General features: G+C 45.7%; 3 protein-coding genes across 3 annotated transcripts; all 3 read right to left on the bottom strand.

Annotated features, from left to right (window-relative positions):
* Positions 1-430: 430 nt before the first annotated feature.
* On the bottom strand, positions 431-3,911 carry LOC131285809 (sodium-dependent nutrient amino acid transporter 1-like). The gene is made up of 5 exons (XM_058314664.1): positions 3,876-3,911; positions 1,906-2,426; positions 1,467-1,838; positions 767-1,395; positions 431-681 (listed from the first exon to the last, which is right to left on the bottom strand). The coding sequence occupies exons 1-5, from the start codon at positions 3,909-3,911 to the stop codon at positions 431-433; spliced, it is 1,809 nt and encodes a 602-aa protein (XP_058170647.1).
* A 1,406-nt stretch (positions 3,912-5,317) lies between these two features.
* LOC131285808 (sodium-dependent nutrient amino acid transporter 1-like) lies at positions 5,318-7,719 on the bottom strand. Its single transcript, XM_058314662.1, has 7 exons — positions 7,630-7,719; positions 7,009-7,517; positions 6,807-6,922; positions 6,473-6,731; positions 5,994-6,360; positions 5,662-5,923; positions 5,318-5,571 (listed from the first exon to the last, which is right to left on the bottom strand). Exons 1-7 carry the CDS (start codon positions 7,717-7,719, stop codon positions 5,318-5,320), a joined length of 1,857 nt encoding a protein of 618 aa, XP_058170645.1.
* Positions 7,720-10,665: 2,946 nt separating this feature from the next.
* Positions 10,666-13,997, bottom strand: LOC131288389 (sodium-dependent nutrient amino acid transporter 1-like). Its single transcript, XM_058317520.1, has 7 exons — positions 13,905-13,997; positions 12,327-12,847; positions 12,132-12,247; positions 11,794-12,052; positions 11,354-11,720; positions 11,000-11,261; positions 10,666-10,916 (listed from the first exon to the last, which is right to left on the bottom strand). The coding sequence occupies exons 1-7, from the start codon at positions 13,995-13,997 to the stop codon at positions 10,666-10,668; spliced, it is 1,869 nt and encodes a 622-aa protein (XP_058173503.1).
* Positions 13,998-14,424: the final 427 nt, after the last annotated feature.

Here is a 14,424-nt window from a genome sequence, read left to right as displayed (position 1 = left end):
GACGCCGTGTGGGTTTAAATTCTCAGTACTTCCCGAACGCACCGCATGGCACTTTGCCCCAACCGAGGGGGGTAACTGCGTTTGAGTGTACGATTTTCCCCGATGCAATAGTGCATCTATCGGCAACGGTTTCTAAACAATTCATGGAACAAAAAAATGTGACCAACAGGCGGGAAGCTTATGTCAACAATGCGTTTCGTCGCAGAACAGCAACAGTTGTTTGCGTCGACTGTGACTTCACGGACGAGAGAGTTTACTTCTAGGTACGCTATGCTAAACATATGTGATAACTGGCAAAAACCCAATACAACGAGAAGGATGACTTTTATCGTACTACCAACGCCGTATATTGTTATACGCGTAAAAACAACCCTTTAACGGAGGTTTGTGTGTGCTCGTGCAGGAATACATATTTGTACGATATTCCGTGCTAGTGAAATAGTTTCCCGTGTAACATATGCACTAGTTGGCGTCTGCGCAGACCACCCTGTTCGTTGATTCTATCTTCCATAACACTGTATTGCTCCCGGATTGCATCATTTTCGGGACCCCAGGATCTGGTGGGGTGGAAAGCGGCCGCCACCTTAGCCCGCCAGCCTTTCTCCTCTTGGGTGTGGATCGCGTAGATTGCCCACAGGGGAAGTTGAAGGATGGCGAAGACGTAGAGCAACCAGCCGGCAACTGAAGGTACAGAGAGAGAGAGAGAGCGAGGGTGTTTCGATGAGTGTTATAAATGATTCATACTTTTGACAGAAGTAGCATGTACCATTGTAGCTGACCGGGACCTTTAGGGAGACGTGGTCTATGAAGCTCACCACCATGATGATGGCGACCAGCGCGGGTGCCAGCAGTCCCCAGCAGATGCGCCAGAAGCGGGTCGTTTCACGCTGAAGCATAAACCCAATATCCCGACAAACTCGATCGACACCGTAGATCCACGCGAAGGTGATGATCTCGAAGAAGGCGAGCGTAAGTGTGACGTACTTCGCTCCGTAGGTATCCAGAACCTCCAGCAGGTCCAGCCCGCCCGGGGTGAGGTACACCACGCTGACACTGCACATTGTCAAGCTGACACCGAGCACAATCTTCCAGTTGGCGACCGTCGGACAACGGTCACGTATCGCCGTGATGACGCTGGTGACCGCGCCCAGGTTACTGCCAATCCCTACGATGAAGAACATCAGGAAGAACAGCACGGAAAAGAGCTGCGGGTAGAACTCGAACTTGGAGATGGCATCCGGGTATGCCATGAAGGTGAGTCCGGCACCCTCGCGCACTAACGTCTGAATGTTGTCCTGGTGGGTGACGTGCGCCAAGTTTCCTAGCACTCCGAACACGATGCAACCGACGACGAGCGAGGTGAAGGTGTCAAGCCAGGAGATGATCATTGCGTCGCTGAAAAATAAACAAGAAATAGGAGTAACTATGTGCGCCTGTGAATTGATAATAGGAAACACAATTCTCACCGGTAAACGTTGTTTGAGAAATTATTAAACGACGAGTAAGCGATGATCCCACCGAAGCAGATTGACAGCGAGAAGAAACACTGTGTCACCGCCTCCATCCATACCTTGGCCGTGAAGAGCGTCTCCCATTTCGGTGTAAGGAAAAACAGGATACCCTTAAGTGAACCCTCGAGGCTGAGGGCATGAGCCAGCAGGATAAAGATAATGACGTACGGGAAGATGGCCAAAAAGTATGCGGCCTTGCCGGTACTGCGGACACCTTTGATGAGTATGGTCGCTAGGATGAGCCAACAGACGACCAGGCATAGCACGAGCTCCATACTGGGCCAGCCCAGACCCTCGGCCAACGAATTGCGGTGCATTATCTTTTCACTGCAAATTGAACAACCGAATCTTTCGCTCAGACTGGCTGACGAAACTCTGCACTGTCGTTACATACGTGAAATACAACTCCGCTGACACGTTCCGGCGCTCCTGCGAGCCGTTGGAAAATGAGCTCTCGACATACCCGCGGAAATCCGAATCGATGCACCGGCTCCACGACTGGTCGCACTTGCTCCACGGCAGCTCGCTGCTAAACGAGAGCAACAGGTAGCGCAGGGTAATCGCCAGCACCGGCGTGTAGTAGGAGATGGCCACCAGCATCGCGATCGACTGCCCGATGCCAACGCCACGCATCGCCGGAGCCATATCGTAGATCTTGACGCACCCACGGCTACAGAACTGTCCCATCGCCATCTCGAGGTAGTACAGCGGACGTCCGATCACAAACAGAACCACCAGGTACGGCACGAGGAACGCACCACCACCATTGTCCAGCGCGGTGTACGGGAACTTCCAGATGTTGCCAAACCCGACCGAGTACGCGATACACGATAGCGTGAACTCGATGTTACTGGTCCACTTTTCACGTACCGGTGCTGTAGGAGCTGCGATCGCAATACTGACGCCATTGATATGCTGCAGGGACGTAAAGTTAGCTTGCGTTAGATTTTTTTTGTAACAAAAACTGCAATTTTAAGGGTTCAAATAAGGGTAGTCCACTTGAGATAAATGAAGTTGCGGATTGTCTAAAAATAGATATCTCTTTTATCTTTATGTTCATCTTCATAAAAATCTTATCTGTCTACCACGACTTTGTAGTAAGTAGTGGATAAATTATATAAATAAAGTTCCTCGTATGTGGGGACACGGTCTCATTCACGTGAGTCGCCCTAGTAAAGTACAAGATTGAGTACATAAATAGAATGTTCCGATAATTTGTTTGGTATTCATTTGACAGCAGGTTGTGTTTCATCTGCTAGTCTCTCTGTTGTTCTCTGCTTAAAGTGCCACTTATCGTTTCAACAACCGTTCAGATGTATTGCCGTATGCTCTCACCCTGCTCAGTGCACTCACTATTCACCTGCTTGGTATCTAATGCTCAGCTTTCACTTGCCACAACGGGTGTAAAACGATAAAACGAAAAGTCCTTCGTCCGTTGGCAGACTCAGACTTGGAAGTCAATGAACGAATCGCTCGGCGATTGTTTATTTGCACCTTTGGTTGCTTGGTTCAGCACCTCATTGAATCGCCATAGCAACGAGTGACGGTCGGTTTCTTGTAGTGTCAGAATACAACTGGGTTGAGCGGAGGTTAGGATTTTTTATTTTCTGGCACATCTGATTTCCCTTTCTACCAATGCGGGTGGACGGTGTTCAGTGATAGGAAATGTTGACCTGAAGTCTTCGGTATCAAGCGATGGTCAGATTTTTGAGCACATGTTTGCCAACTTTGTAGTGTCTGTGATGATGCTCCTGCAGAATGTCACACTTTCTACTTTTCAAACCGTAGGTCTTAATTATCTCTCGTTCTTTACGATACGATTCTTCTGTCTGGTGTATATAAAAACAACCTGACACAACATTGTCAACATTGCGGTGCGATCCCGTTCAACCTACTTTTTCGATCGTGGTTCACGGGGCCAGGGAGATAATTGTAGGCGAATGCTTGCCATACTTGCGTCGCTTTGCGTGTGAAATATTTAAAACGCGGAAATTTGAGAACGCGATGAGATTTAAATATAGTTGGATCTTGAAATCGAATCCGCAAGCAACAGGCATAGGTATTTAAAATGATCGCACCGGCGGAATGGCGGCTGTTTAAATTTATTTTGGAAGTATACATCAACCACTCCCACATGCAATTTCGCATACACGAACACTCAATGGCACTGTACTGCTTTCGCTGGCCTTAGGCCAAAAACGCGCCACATTGGTTTCTGCTCTTAGTGGAAGGAAATGGAGGAACGCAAGGAAATACTACTTGAGACCGGAAACTGCACTCATGAATAATCCATAAATCAAACAATTAATCTCACAGACGACAGTAGTGAAACGACTATGCAAGATGTCTACGCCAATCACGTACGGTCAATCCTTTGGCGATCGTTTTAGGTGTTTCCATTTGATCCTAAGATATCCCACTGCCTTCCCTATCCGACTCCGTAATCCGACAGATCGTGACAGTTGGAGTTGAGCTGGATCGGTGTTCGGATTTCTTGTGGCTCCCTGAATTCACCGCCGTATACAACCACTGTTGATGCACTTAAGCGCAGCGCAATAATTATTGCGACTGAGAATGCGATTATGGTTACGTTAAAAATAAAATTATTTCAAACAAGGGGCCTCGATGCTCCTCCGCGGGAAATGTACCGGTAGAAGGTTTCGTTGATACTGACAGATCAATTGATAGTAGCGGGTATCCATCCGCAACAAGTATTTTGCCGGATTACCGGTTTCACGTCACAATTGCGCAGGAGCGGGAGCTTTACGAGGAGCTGCGCAGTGGGGCTTGCAAATCTTCAACAACCGGCAGGATGCGAGTTTAGGTCGCTAACATTACCTTCAAAATACTATAATGTGTGATATCTAAAATTGGTGAGTGAAATGATATTTTAAAGAATTATCTTTAAAAAAACATATCAATTCCTAACGGATTTAAGGTATGGGAATTACTTTATTTAACATCGTTCATTGTCTCTCTCTTTTAATATGTCCCAGGACGCTTAACTGTTTCGGTTCTGTCCTGTCTATTTCTGTAACGGTCAATTACTTGGTTTTACTTGGTTTCTTGTTAACGCCAATAGAGAGCGGGAGCAAAGCGGACAATGATGATCTGCCTCATGAGTGCCAGTGTTGATCAGCTGTTTTTACCGCTCCAACAGACGCACGTGGAGCACTCAGTTGAAGACGTATATTTTTAACCTGATTTTAAAAACAGGGTGCCTATATTGCCTGCTCTGATAAAAGGAGAATAACAGAGAGCTTGATGGAGATTACCAAAGGGAATTTCCCTGTTTTCTTTTCTAAATCTTCGAAATCGTTCTTATCAATGTTCCATTGCTACATCTACTTACTGTCTCAGCCCCCCCTCAACTATGCCGACTGAATTTCTTTAACATGCTTCAGACAAATAAATCGTGTTATTCTACGGGTCACCCTGTTAACGGTCGTAGCTTTCTTGAATGAAAACAAACGTGCATGGGGGTAGTACGCAGGCGCTCGTATATTCATTGCTGGCAAAGAAGCAATGAATGGCGGTCACGGTCAAGGAACAAAATCGCGCGTAGTTGCGGACGGATGGTGTTATGATTAAAAGGCACCGTACCGCGAGTTTCCCTAGGAAGCACTCTATCTCTCTCGCTCTCTCTCTCTCTTTCTATCTGATTGGTTTATTTTTCAATTACAAAATGCATCATCGCCGCTCGTTATTGGCTGCCCTTTTGCGCTGCGATGATAAGATAAAGATGCACGCAACCACCGTTATGGTTCGATGCTAAATAGGCTAAACAGTAATAGATTTATTGTCAACTAGTGAAATACCACGTTAATCAGCTGCCTAGTTCGTGGGCTGTGCTGCTCGGAAAACTGACGTTTATACTGTTCAATATATTCTGAGTAGTTGGTCCTTGTGATCGGGTCCTCCGGCCCCCAGCTGCTCTTGGGTTGGAAGACTGCTTTAAGTCTGTCGAATGTGAATTCTCCATGTCCAGTTTTTAGAACGGAATAGACGGCCCAACATGGCACCTGGAGCACTGCCAGCGAGTAGAGGCACCAACCGAAAGCTATGGAAAAATGGAAAAAGCGTTAAAATAACTGTTGGATGAAGTATTTACAACTGTTTGGAAATTTTTCTCAACCAATAATACTCTCACCGTTGAAACCGAAGGAAACTTCCTGAGCCTTATATCGGTAGAGACTGATTAGGAGGATGCAAAGCAAAGTAGAGGGAGTTAAGACACCCCAACAGATCCGCCAGAACTTGCCCGTTTTGATATCAAGCATGAACTCGATATCTTTGCAAATACGGTTAACTCCGTAGATCCAGGCAAAGGTGAACAGCTCAAATACGGCGAGTGTAAGCGTCACCAACGTTACACCATAGTAGTCCAACACGTCCAGAACGATCAAGCCTCCCTGTTTGATAAGAATCAGTTACTTAAAAATTCAGTTCATGATGATTTTTTAGAAGATTCCTGTCGCCTACCGGTGTGATGTAGATCAGGCCAATCGCAAATCCGGCCAAACTGACCCCGATTACTATTTTCCACCGCGTGATATCTGGTCGCTGATCGTGGATGGCCGTTATGACGGTGGTAACGATACCGATCAGCGTTCCAATGCCGAGCAGGAACAGCATGAAGAAGAACAGCACCGAGAAGAACTGCGGTATGAAGTCGAACTTTGCTATCGTGTCCGGGTAGGTAATGAACGTCAAAGCGGCGCCACCCTGGACCACCTTGGACATGTCGGACTGTCCGGTAATGTGCGCTAGGTGGCCGATCACTCCGAAAACGACGCATCCCGCAATGAGCGAGGTGACCGTGTCCAGCGAGGTGATAATCAAGGCGTGTCTGTAAATAGAAGGGAATAGTGGATATGTATGTAAACTACTTTATGCGTCAGTATTTCGTCATATTATTGTGTCAGTGCTTACGTTCTATGTACATGGTATTCACTTCTTACTTGTAAATATTGTTGGAGAAATTGTTAAACGATGAGTATACAATCTGTGCACCGAAGCAGATACTCAGCGAGAAGAAACACTGCGTCACGGCCTCGTACCAGATTCCTATCGTGAGAAGTTTATCCCACTGCGGCTGAAACAGATACGTGATTCCCGTCCACGCACCTTCCAGGGTTAACGAACGAACCAACAGTATGGCGATGATGACGTAGGGAAAGATGGCCAGAAAGTAGGATGCTTTTCCGGAACTTTTAATACCTGGAAAGATGGCGAAACAATGATAAAGATCAAAATCGATTGGCTTGGTTTTGCTCAAGGATATCCTCGCAATACCTTTGATAAGTATAGCTATAATACAAATCCAGGCTATGATGAGACAAAGCGTAAGTTTCCAGTCTGGATACCCCAAACCGTTGTCCAGCGTCGCAGCGGCGTGCAAGACCGTTTTCCTTTAAGGTGGACAAAGGTTTTAAAAGTACAAAATCATGAGCCATAGGAGGTATCTAACGGAGATTTTACTCGGAGCTTTACTCACTTAAAAAAAAGTTCGGCTGATGTTTGCGGTTGCGTTACGTTAGGACCCAACGAGAAGTTTCCTTTGAGGGCCGAGTCGACACAGTTCGTCCAGCCGGGATCACATTTGCTCCAGGGTAGCTCCGGACTAAATGAAGGGACCAGGTACCGCAGGGTGATGGCCAACACCGACGTGTAGTAAGTTAAAACTATGAATATGGCGATGGTTTGCCCGACCCCAATACCCCGCATAGCCGGGGCAAGATCGTACACCTTGACGCAGCCCCGGTTGGAGAACTGGCCCAGTACCATCTCGAGATAGTAGATTGGTCGTCCGATAATAAACAGCACAATCAGGTACGGTATCACGAACGCACCACCTCCATTCTTGTAGGCGGTGTACGGGAAGCGCCATACGTTGCCAAACCCCACTGAAAGTGCCACGCAGGATAGCAGGAACTCGATGTTTTTACTCCACTTTTCTCTTGGTGGGCGCCCACTCTCGGTGGGTTGTGTCCCCGGTGTCGTAACCTTTAAATTAGTGACACAGAAATGGTGGACAGTAAGATTAGGTTGATTCAACAATTTCACTACCCTCTGCAAACGGTTAGTTTATCTTCATTCGCCACTTCCTTCAACGTACCAGAATCTGAGAATTCGCAATATTTGTGGTTCCGTAATCAGGGGAGGTTCCGTTAACATCGTAGTCGCCAACGTAAGCACGGTTTTCCATGGGAGTGAATGCACTTTACACTAAAAGGCAAAGCAATAAATACCACACCACACCACAATAAACCTATAACGTTCTTATCACTCTTTGCTCTATTTGAGAAAATGTTGTTTCTAAGGTTACAATGAATTCCCTCCTGGCAGCGTTCAGCTTCAGCACTGACGAACATTTGCTTTCAGACTGTCCATTCAATCCAATCACTCCACAACTTTATATCTTATAGTCGTAATACGTGAGGAATTGGAATGTACAGCGCGCAAAAAAACTTTAACTCTTAAACCACAACTAACAGCAGGTGACACTCTGCTCTAAAACAAACAAACACACACTATCACGTAACGCCTGTCTGGGATTAGGCAAGCTGTACAGTTCTACTACTATCCTTCTTATCTGAATGATCTTCCCCGTAATTTTAAAAGTTTATGGCTTTTTTTATTACCGTTTCTTCTATGTTTCAGGTTTTCATTCTCGCGAATTTATTTACCTGAATCTTTTGCAAGCCAGATGTTAAGCGATTCATGATTTATTTTATTTATTTTTCAAACCACGAGTTAACCCTCTTTGAGATTTTTTTTTGAACATTTGGTTACGTATAGGACCGCATCATGAAAAGTTCCGTTCGCAAACCGATGTCGTTGGCCATTGTAGGTGTTCCTGTTTCCAGTTTGATGAATCTCGAGGCGCCCCTCCAATTATCTCCAACGTAGTCCCGATTCTCCATTCTGAAGATAGGCATGTTACACTTGTCCTGCTTTGGTCAGCGTCGCGCATAGACTAACCAATTTATCCGCGTCGAGTGGTCTTTTATCCTACCTTCCTTCTGGTGCGGAGAGGGTGTGTAACGCTCGTAAAGTACCCCTCAGACCGGTTTATAAAACCCCCAAAAGTTGTGTGTTCGTAGGTTTTTTCTATCACATAATCCGTTGTCTTTACTGCTCTCCCTTCCCTGTTATAAAACATGAGGTCTACTTTAAATAGTTCCATTGGTATAAATCACGAAACGGAGTGTCTATGGATATTATTCAGTAGGCTATGGATTAATCGTCCTACTTGGCCGTTGTTGGTGTTGCCGTTTCTATTTTGGTGATCGTGGTGGCTCCAGTGATTTGCAAAAAAGCCAATGGGTAACGTGGTGAGACTCCCTCCAATATCCCCCATGTAGTGCGATTCTCCATTCTTCAGATGGGTGCCGCACAGTTGTCTCCTTTGGTCTGCTTAATGTAGGATTCTCCAGAAATATCTCTTTGCCACATACAACACTCGGCACTGAATATTTCCTTTCTAGTTCCAAACAGAGTTCAGTACACTTTCACAATACGAAAAGCGCTATGTGACATTACCCTCAAGAGCAGGGATGTCAAACATGCGGCCCGCGGGCCACATGCGGCCCGCGGGCCACATGCGGCCCGCAAGAACATTGGGTGCGGCCCGCGACGCCTTTGAAACATTACATCGAAAGTTTGGATCCTTGAGTATTGGCTTATAGCAAATACCAAAATATTTAATGTAAATTAAATGTCACGAACTGCGAATTGCAAGAGAACTGAACGAATGTCAATTTAAACAATTTCAATAAGAAAGTGATATGCAACTTTGCAGCAAAGGTTTTACACAGATTTTTCTAGACAAGTGGATAAATAGTGTTTATAGAAAACAAACGTGATGAACTACTAGACCATTCCAAACAAAATAACAAATGCGGAGCAATAAGTTAGCTATTGTAATTATATACCTTTACTTTTCTAAAATCATTAACAAAATACACAATAGTGTTGTACTGCAACATATATTTCAATAAACTTGATTTGAATTCGTTAAAATTTGGAAAACGATTGAGCAACAAACCCTCTCTTTTACTCAAAATTTGTAAATTTCATAAGAAGTAATATAATATAAAAAAATGTGAAAATGTAAAACATGATTGACTGTTAAGATAAAACCACATTGATAAGAACATTATTTTCATCACTCCAATCAATTATATGGTTTGGCCCGCGAGCCTATTTTGGGAGAAAATGCTTCCCGCGAACCAATTTTGGGAGGAAATGCGGCCCGCAAGGTGAAACGAGTTTGACATCACTGCACTGTTCGACTTCAGGTCATAGAAAAGGGTGCTCAGGTGATCAGATTGCTTGTAAAGATCCTAGGGTCCGCTCAAATATAGCATCGGGCGCAGACTAACCGACTTGGCGCGATTGAGTGGTCAAGTTATTGCAGCTTTCTTCTGGTGCATAGAAGCCGGACACGAAGCTGAACCTTCAAAAATTTGCATATTCGCTGGGTTTTTCCCGCAAATAATCCGTCTCCTTCTAATCTAATGAAAGAGTTCAAACCTAGTTTGGACTGAATTCTGACCTTGTCGTTTGTAGTTTGTTTAGAACTCAGAACATTCTCTCCCTATGGTTCGTGATGTTGGAATAGAACGTAACGAAAGGTGAACCTTATCCGCGCTAGTAATATTCAGTAGAAAGATGGCGGCTTCACGTTTTTGAATAATTTCATATTCATGATGAAAGTTTAACTTCTTTGTTATGTTTTGTTATGCTAACTTTACACCGAGCTAGTATACGGACAAGCTTCCATAGCAATTTATTCTAGTGTTAAACTATAGCACAAACGAGTTTTTTAATTGAAGTAAATAGCAAACGATCAACTCAAAATGAAAATTTCATTCAGGTGATTCAACGAAAATGGGTTCATCTAGAAAATGTAAAAAATCATTTGAAATTATTGAAAATTTTCTAATGGTGTTACATTTATAAGGGTTAGATTTTCGGTGCAAAATGGAGCAAGGAAATGCAAATGCATCAGTCGGATAAGTAAACTACATATATTTTCTTATTTCGAGTTAAGAGGAGTAGAAAACATATACATTTATAATAATACACAGTTTACAATTATTGGCCTAAAGCCAAACCTAACGTGATCACAATTGGTGTAAAAGCTGCTTTACTCCATAATCTTTTTCAGCAGTTTATGGATAAACGTGCCGGACTGGTACGAACTTTGTTGGTTGTATTCTTCGATGAATTCGGCATACTCGGCATTCTTGGTCGGATCCTCCGGGCCCCAGTCGACCATCGGTCGCAGGACAGCCTTGCAGCTTTCCACCCACGTGTGCCCATGCTTCTGCAGCAAGGCATAGATGGCCCAGCACGGCAGCTGGAGCACTGCGAACGCATACAGACACCACCCGATCGCTGTATGGGATGGAGGGAAAATAGTGTAAATTAAAATTCTATCGAATGGTCAACTATATGAGCCTAACTATAGTTTTACGTACCATTGAGGCTGTAAGGTGCATCAACCGGTTCGTAATTAATAAGACTGACCACTAGGATGATGAATACTATCAACGGGGTCACAATACCCCAACAGATGCGCCAGAACTTGCCCGTTTCGATACCGAGCATAAACTCGATATCCTTGCACACGCGATTAACGCCATAAATCCAGGCGAAGGTGAACAGCTCAAACACCGCGAGCGTTAGCGTCACCAACGTTGCACCATACTTGTCCATCACATCCAGAACGATCAAACCTCCCTGTTTGAGAAAAGTAATGGTTTTAAAGTTGATCAAAATTGAGAATTATTGCAATCCGCTTCCAAATTATGGCAATCTAAAGCATTACTCACCGGTGTGATGTAGATCAAACCGATTGCAAATCCGGCCACACCGACTCCGATGACAATTTTCCACCGCGTAATATCTGGCCGCTGATCGTGGATGGCCGTTATGACGGAGGTAACGATACCGATCAGCGTTCCAATGCCGAGCAGGAACAGCATGAAGAAGAACAGCACCGAGAAGAACTGCGGTATGAAGTCGAACTTTGCTATCGTGTCCGGGTAGGTGATGAACGTCAAAGCGGCGCCACCCTGGACCACCTTGGAAATGTCGGTTTGCCCTGTAACCTTCGCCAGATGACCGATCACCCCGAAAACGACGCATCCCGCAATGAGCGAGGTGACCGTGTCCAGCGAGGTGATAATCAAGGCGTGTCTGTTTGCGAAAAGACGGTTCCGGTGTAAAACAAACTATTATCTAGGGAGCATTTCAGCAAAAAAAAACCTACCGGTAGATATTGTTAGAGAAGTTGTTGAACGAAGAGTAAACGATCAATCCACCGAAGCAGATGGTCAGCGAGAAGAAGCACTGCGTGACGGCCTCGTACCAGACTTCGATCGTGAGAAGTTTGTCCCATTGAGGCTTAAAGAAGTAAGCGATCCCGGTCCAAGCACCCTCAAGGGTTAACGAGCGGACCAGCAGAATGGCGATGATGATGTAGGGAAAGATGGCCAGGAAGTAGGATACTTTACCTGAGCTTTTGATGCCTACAAAAAAGAAGGCACAAGTTGATTATTAGCAAACCCGTTCGTTTCCTTCCAATCACACTTGGATGGTGACTCATACCTTTGATCAGGATGGCAATAATGCAAACCCACGAAACGATGAGACAGATCGTAAGCTTCCAATCGGGGTATCCCAAACCGTTGTCCAATGAGTCAACTTTGTGTGTGATGGTATTCCTGTAGAATAAGTTGAGGAGTTTTAGAATGTATCATCGCTTGATCGCGCCGTCAAGTGTGGAAGGAAAAACCCACTCACTTGAAATATAGTTCCGCTGACGTTTTCGGTTGCGTTACGTTTGAATCCAACGTGAAGTTTCCTTTAAGGACCGAGTCGATACAGTTCGTCCAATTGGAATCGCACTGGCTCCAGGGCAACTCCGGACTAAACGAAGCGACCAGGTACCGCAGGGTGATGGCCAAAACAGCTGCATAGTACGTAATCACCGTAAAGATGGCGATGGTTTGCCCGACGCCAATACCTCGCATAACCGGTGCAAGATCGTACACCTTAACGCAGCCCCGGTTGGAGAACTGGCCCAGCACCATCTCGAGATAGTAGATTGGTCGTCCGATAATAAACAGCACAATCAGGTACGGTATGACGAACGCACCTCCTCCATTGTTGTAGGCGGTGTACGGAAATCTCCAGACGTTGCCGAATCCGACCGACAGGGCCACGCAGGATAGCAAGAACTCGATGTTTTTACCCCATTTTTCTCTGAGTGGTGCTGCACTCTCTTCGGGGACCGTCTTTACGTCGACTTTCGTATGCTGTACCTGAGTGGGAAGAGGAAAACGATAATGAGATAATAATGAAACCGGTTAACGAATATTTGGAATCATTTCCAATTATCTTGCCATCTTTCGCGGGGCAATTCTTGAGGCGAAAATCTTTCATTCAATTACAGCTAGCTTTTGTCATGGTTACCTTGTCGATGCCGACAAGATATTTGTTATAAGCCAAAATCTATTTATTCAAACAGTTATCTCGCAGCGAATGCAGACATAAAGTAAACACATTGAGTAACTGATAGTTTTTCGATCATAATGGTGTTGCTTTAGTCAATTAGAGTTGAGCACGTGTTGGTTTAATTTATAGTTTTTACTTCGCAACGTGTTTTCCCAACCACCCCACTCGAACTCTTTGCGAAATTCAGTTGCTTGCTCTAGTGCTTGCCAATTCGATCGTGATTAATTGTCGTTACTCGTTCACTTTAACGTTCCATGTTCAATTAAATCACCCTTAAATCGGGTTTTGATTGAAAAAGTATCACAAAAGGACCGAACTGTCACACGTAACAGGGCGGTCTGGCGCCACCGGATTTCCTTCAATTGATTCAATTGATCTAAGTTGGCGCCCACGCCTACGCGCCCGCACCGTGTCGGCTTTCGTTTGGGTTTTCTTCTGTTTTGTTTTGGTGTTATGTTTTCACTTCTGGCACCACCGGGCACGTGCTTTGGCACAAAGCACACGGTTGGCGGGCGAGGGTGAGGGCGGGGAAAAAAACGGACACAAACACAACAAACCAGAAGATTCCGATTCACGAAATCCCCTGTCGAGAATGGCACCGGCGAAAGGCGAACGAAGATGAAGCAGAGACCGGGCGTATTTACGTAATGGCGGGGCGTAATGGAGAGCCCCATTGACACGATGAGTCACAAAAACCCGTTTGGCGGGGAATCCAAAGCCGACGACGGCTTGGAGCTCGCACGTGTTGGTAGCGTTTTTCGCCGCTCGCGGTTTGGCGTTCTGTTACACTTGGACACTTTCCAATAAGCCGCCGCATCGTCGTACCTGGCCGTTGTTGGCGTTGCCGTTTCCATCTCGGTGCGCGTCATGGTGGTTGTGGCCATTGGTGTGCAGGTAGCCGATGGGTAGCGTGGCGGCATCCCCTCCGCTCTCCCCCACGTAGCTTTGATTCTCCATGCTTCAAAGATGGATGTGCTGCGGTGCGCTTTGATTTTCTTTTTTCTCCTCACTATGGGGGAATTCCCCTGGCGTCCGGTTTGGCGTAGGTTTGCGCTAGCAACCAGAACAACCTGCCTAGTGGGCACCACTACCGACACCTAAGTTTTGCCGCGGGCTTCAAACACCGTCGAACAGTTCACTTTCACAACACGGCACGCGGTTTCTCCCACCACCTCAACGGATCTGTTTGGGGCCAAGGCAATTGGCGCTCCAACGCTCGGGTTGTGCCGGTGAGTAGGTCCGCTCCGTCGTAGCGTCGCGCGCAGACTAAGCTTCTTGGCACGATCGGGCGGCAAATTTATTCCAGCTGAATGCGCTCGCGTGACACAACAAATACCAGCAGCAACGCCGCGAGTAAAAACAAAAGAAAACCTATACCAATGGA

This window comes from Anopheles ziemanni, chromosome 3 (assembly GCF_943734765.1).
Source record: "Anopheles ziemanni chromosome 3, idAnoZiCoDA_A2_x.2, whole genome shotgun sequence".
In the NCBI taxonomy this organism is placed as follows: domain Eukaryota; kingdom Metazoa; phylum Arthropoda; class Insecta; order Diptera; family Culicidae; genus Anopheles; species Anopheles ziemanni.
This window is presented reverse-complemented; position numbering and strand designations above follow the sequence as displayed.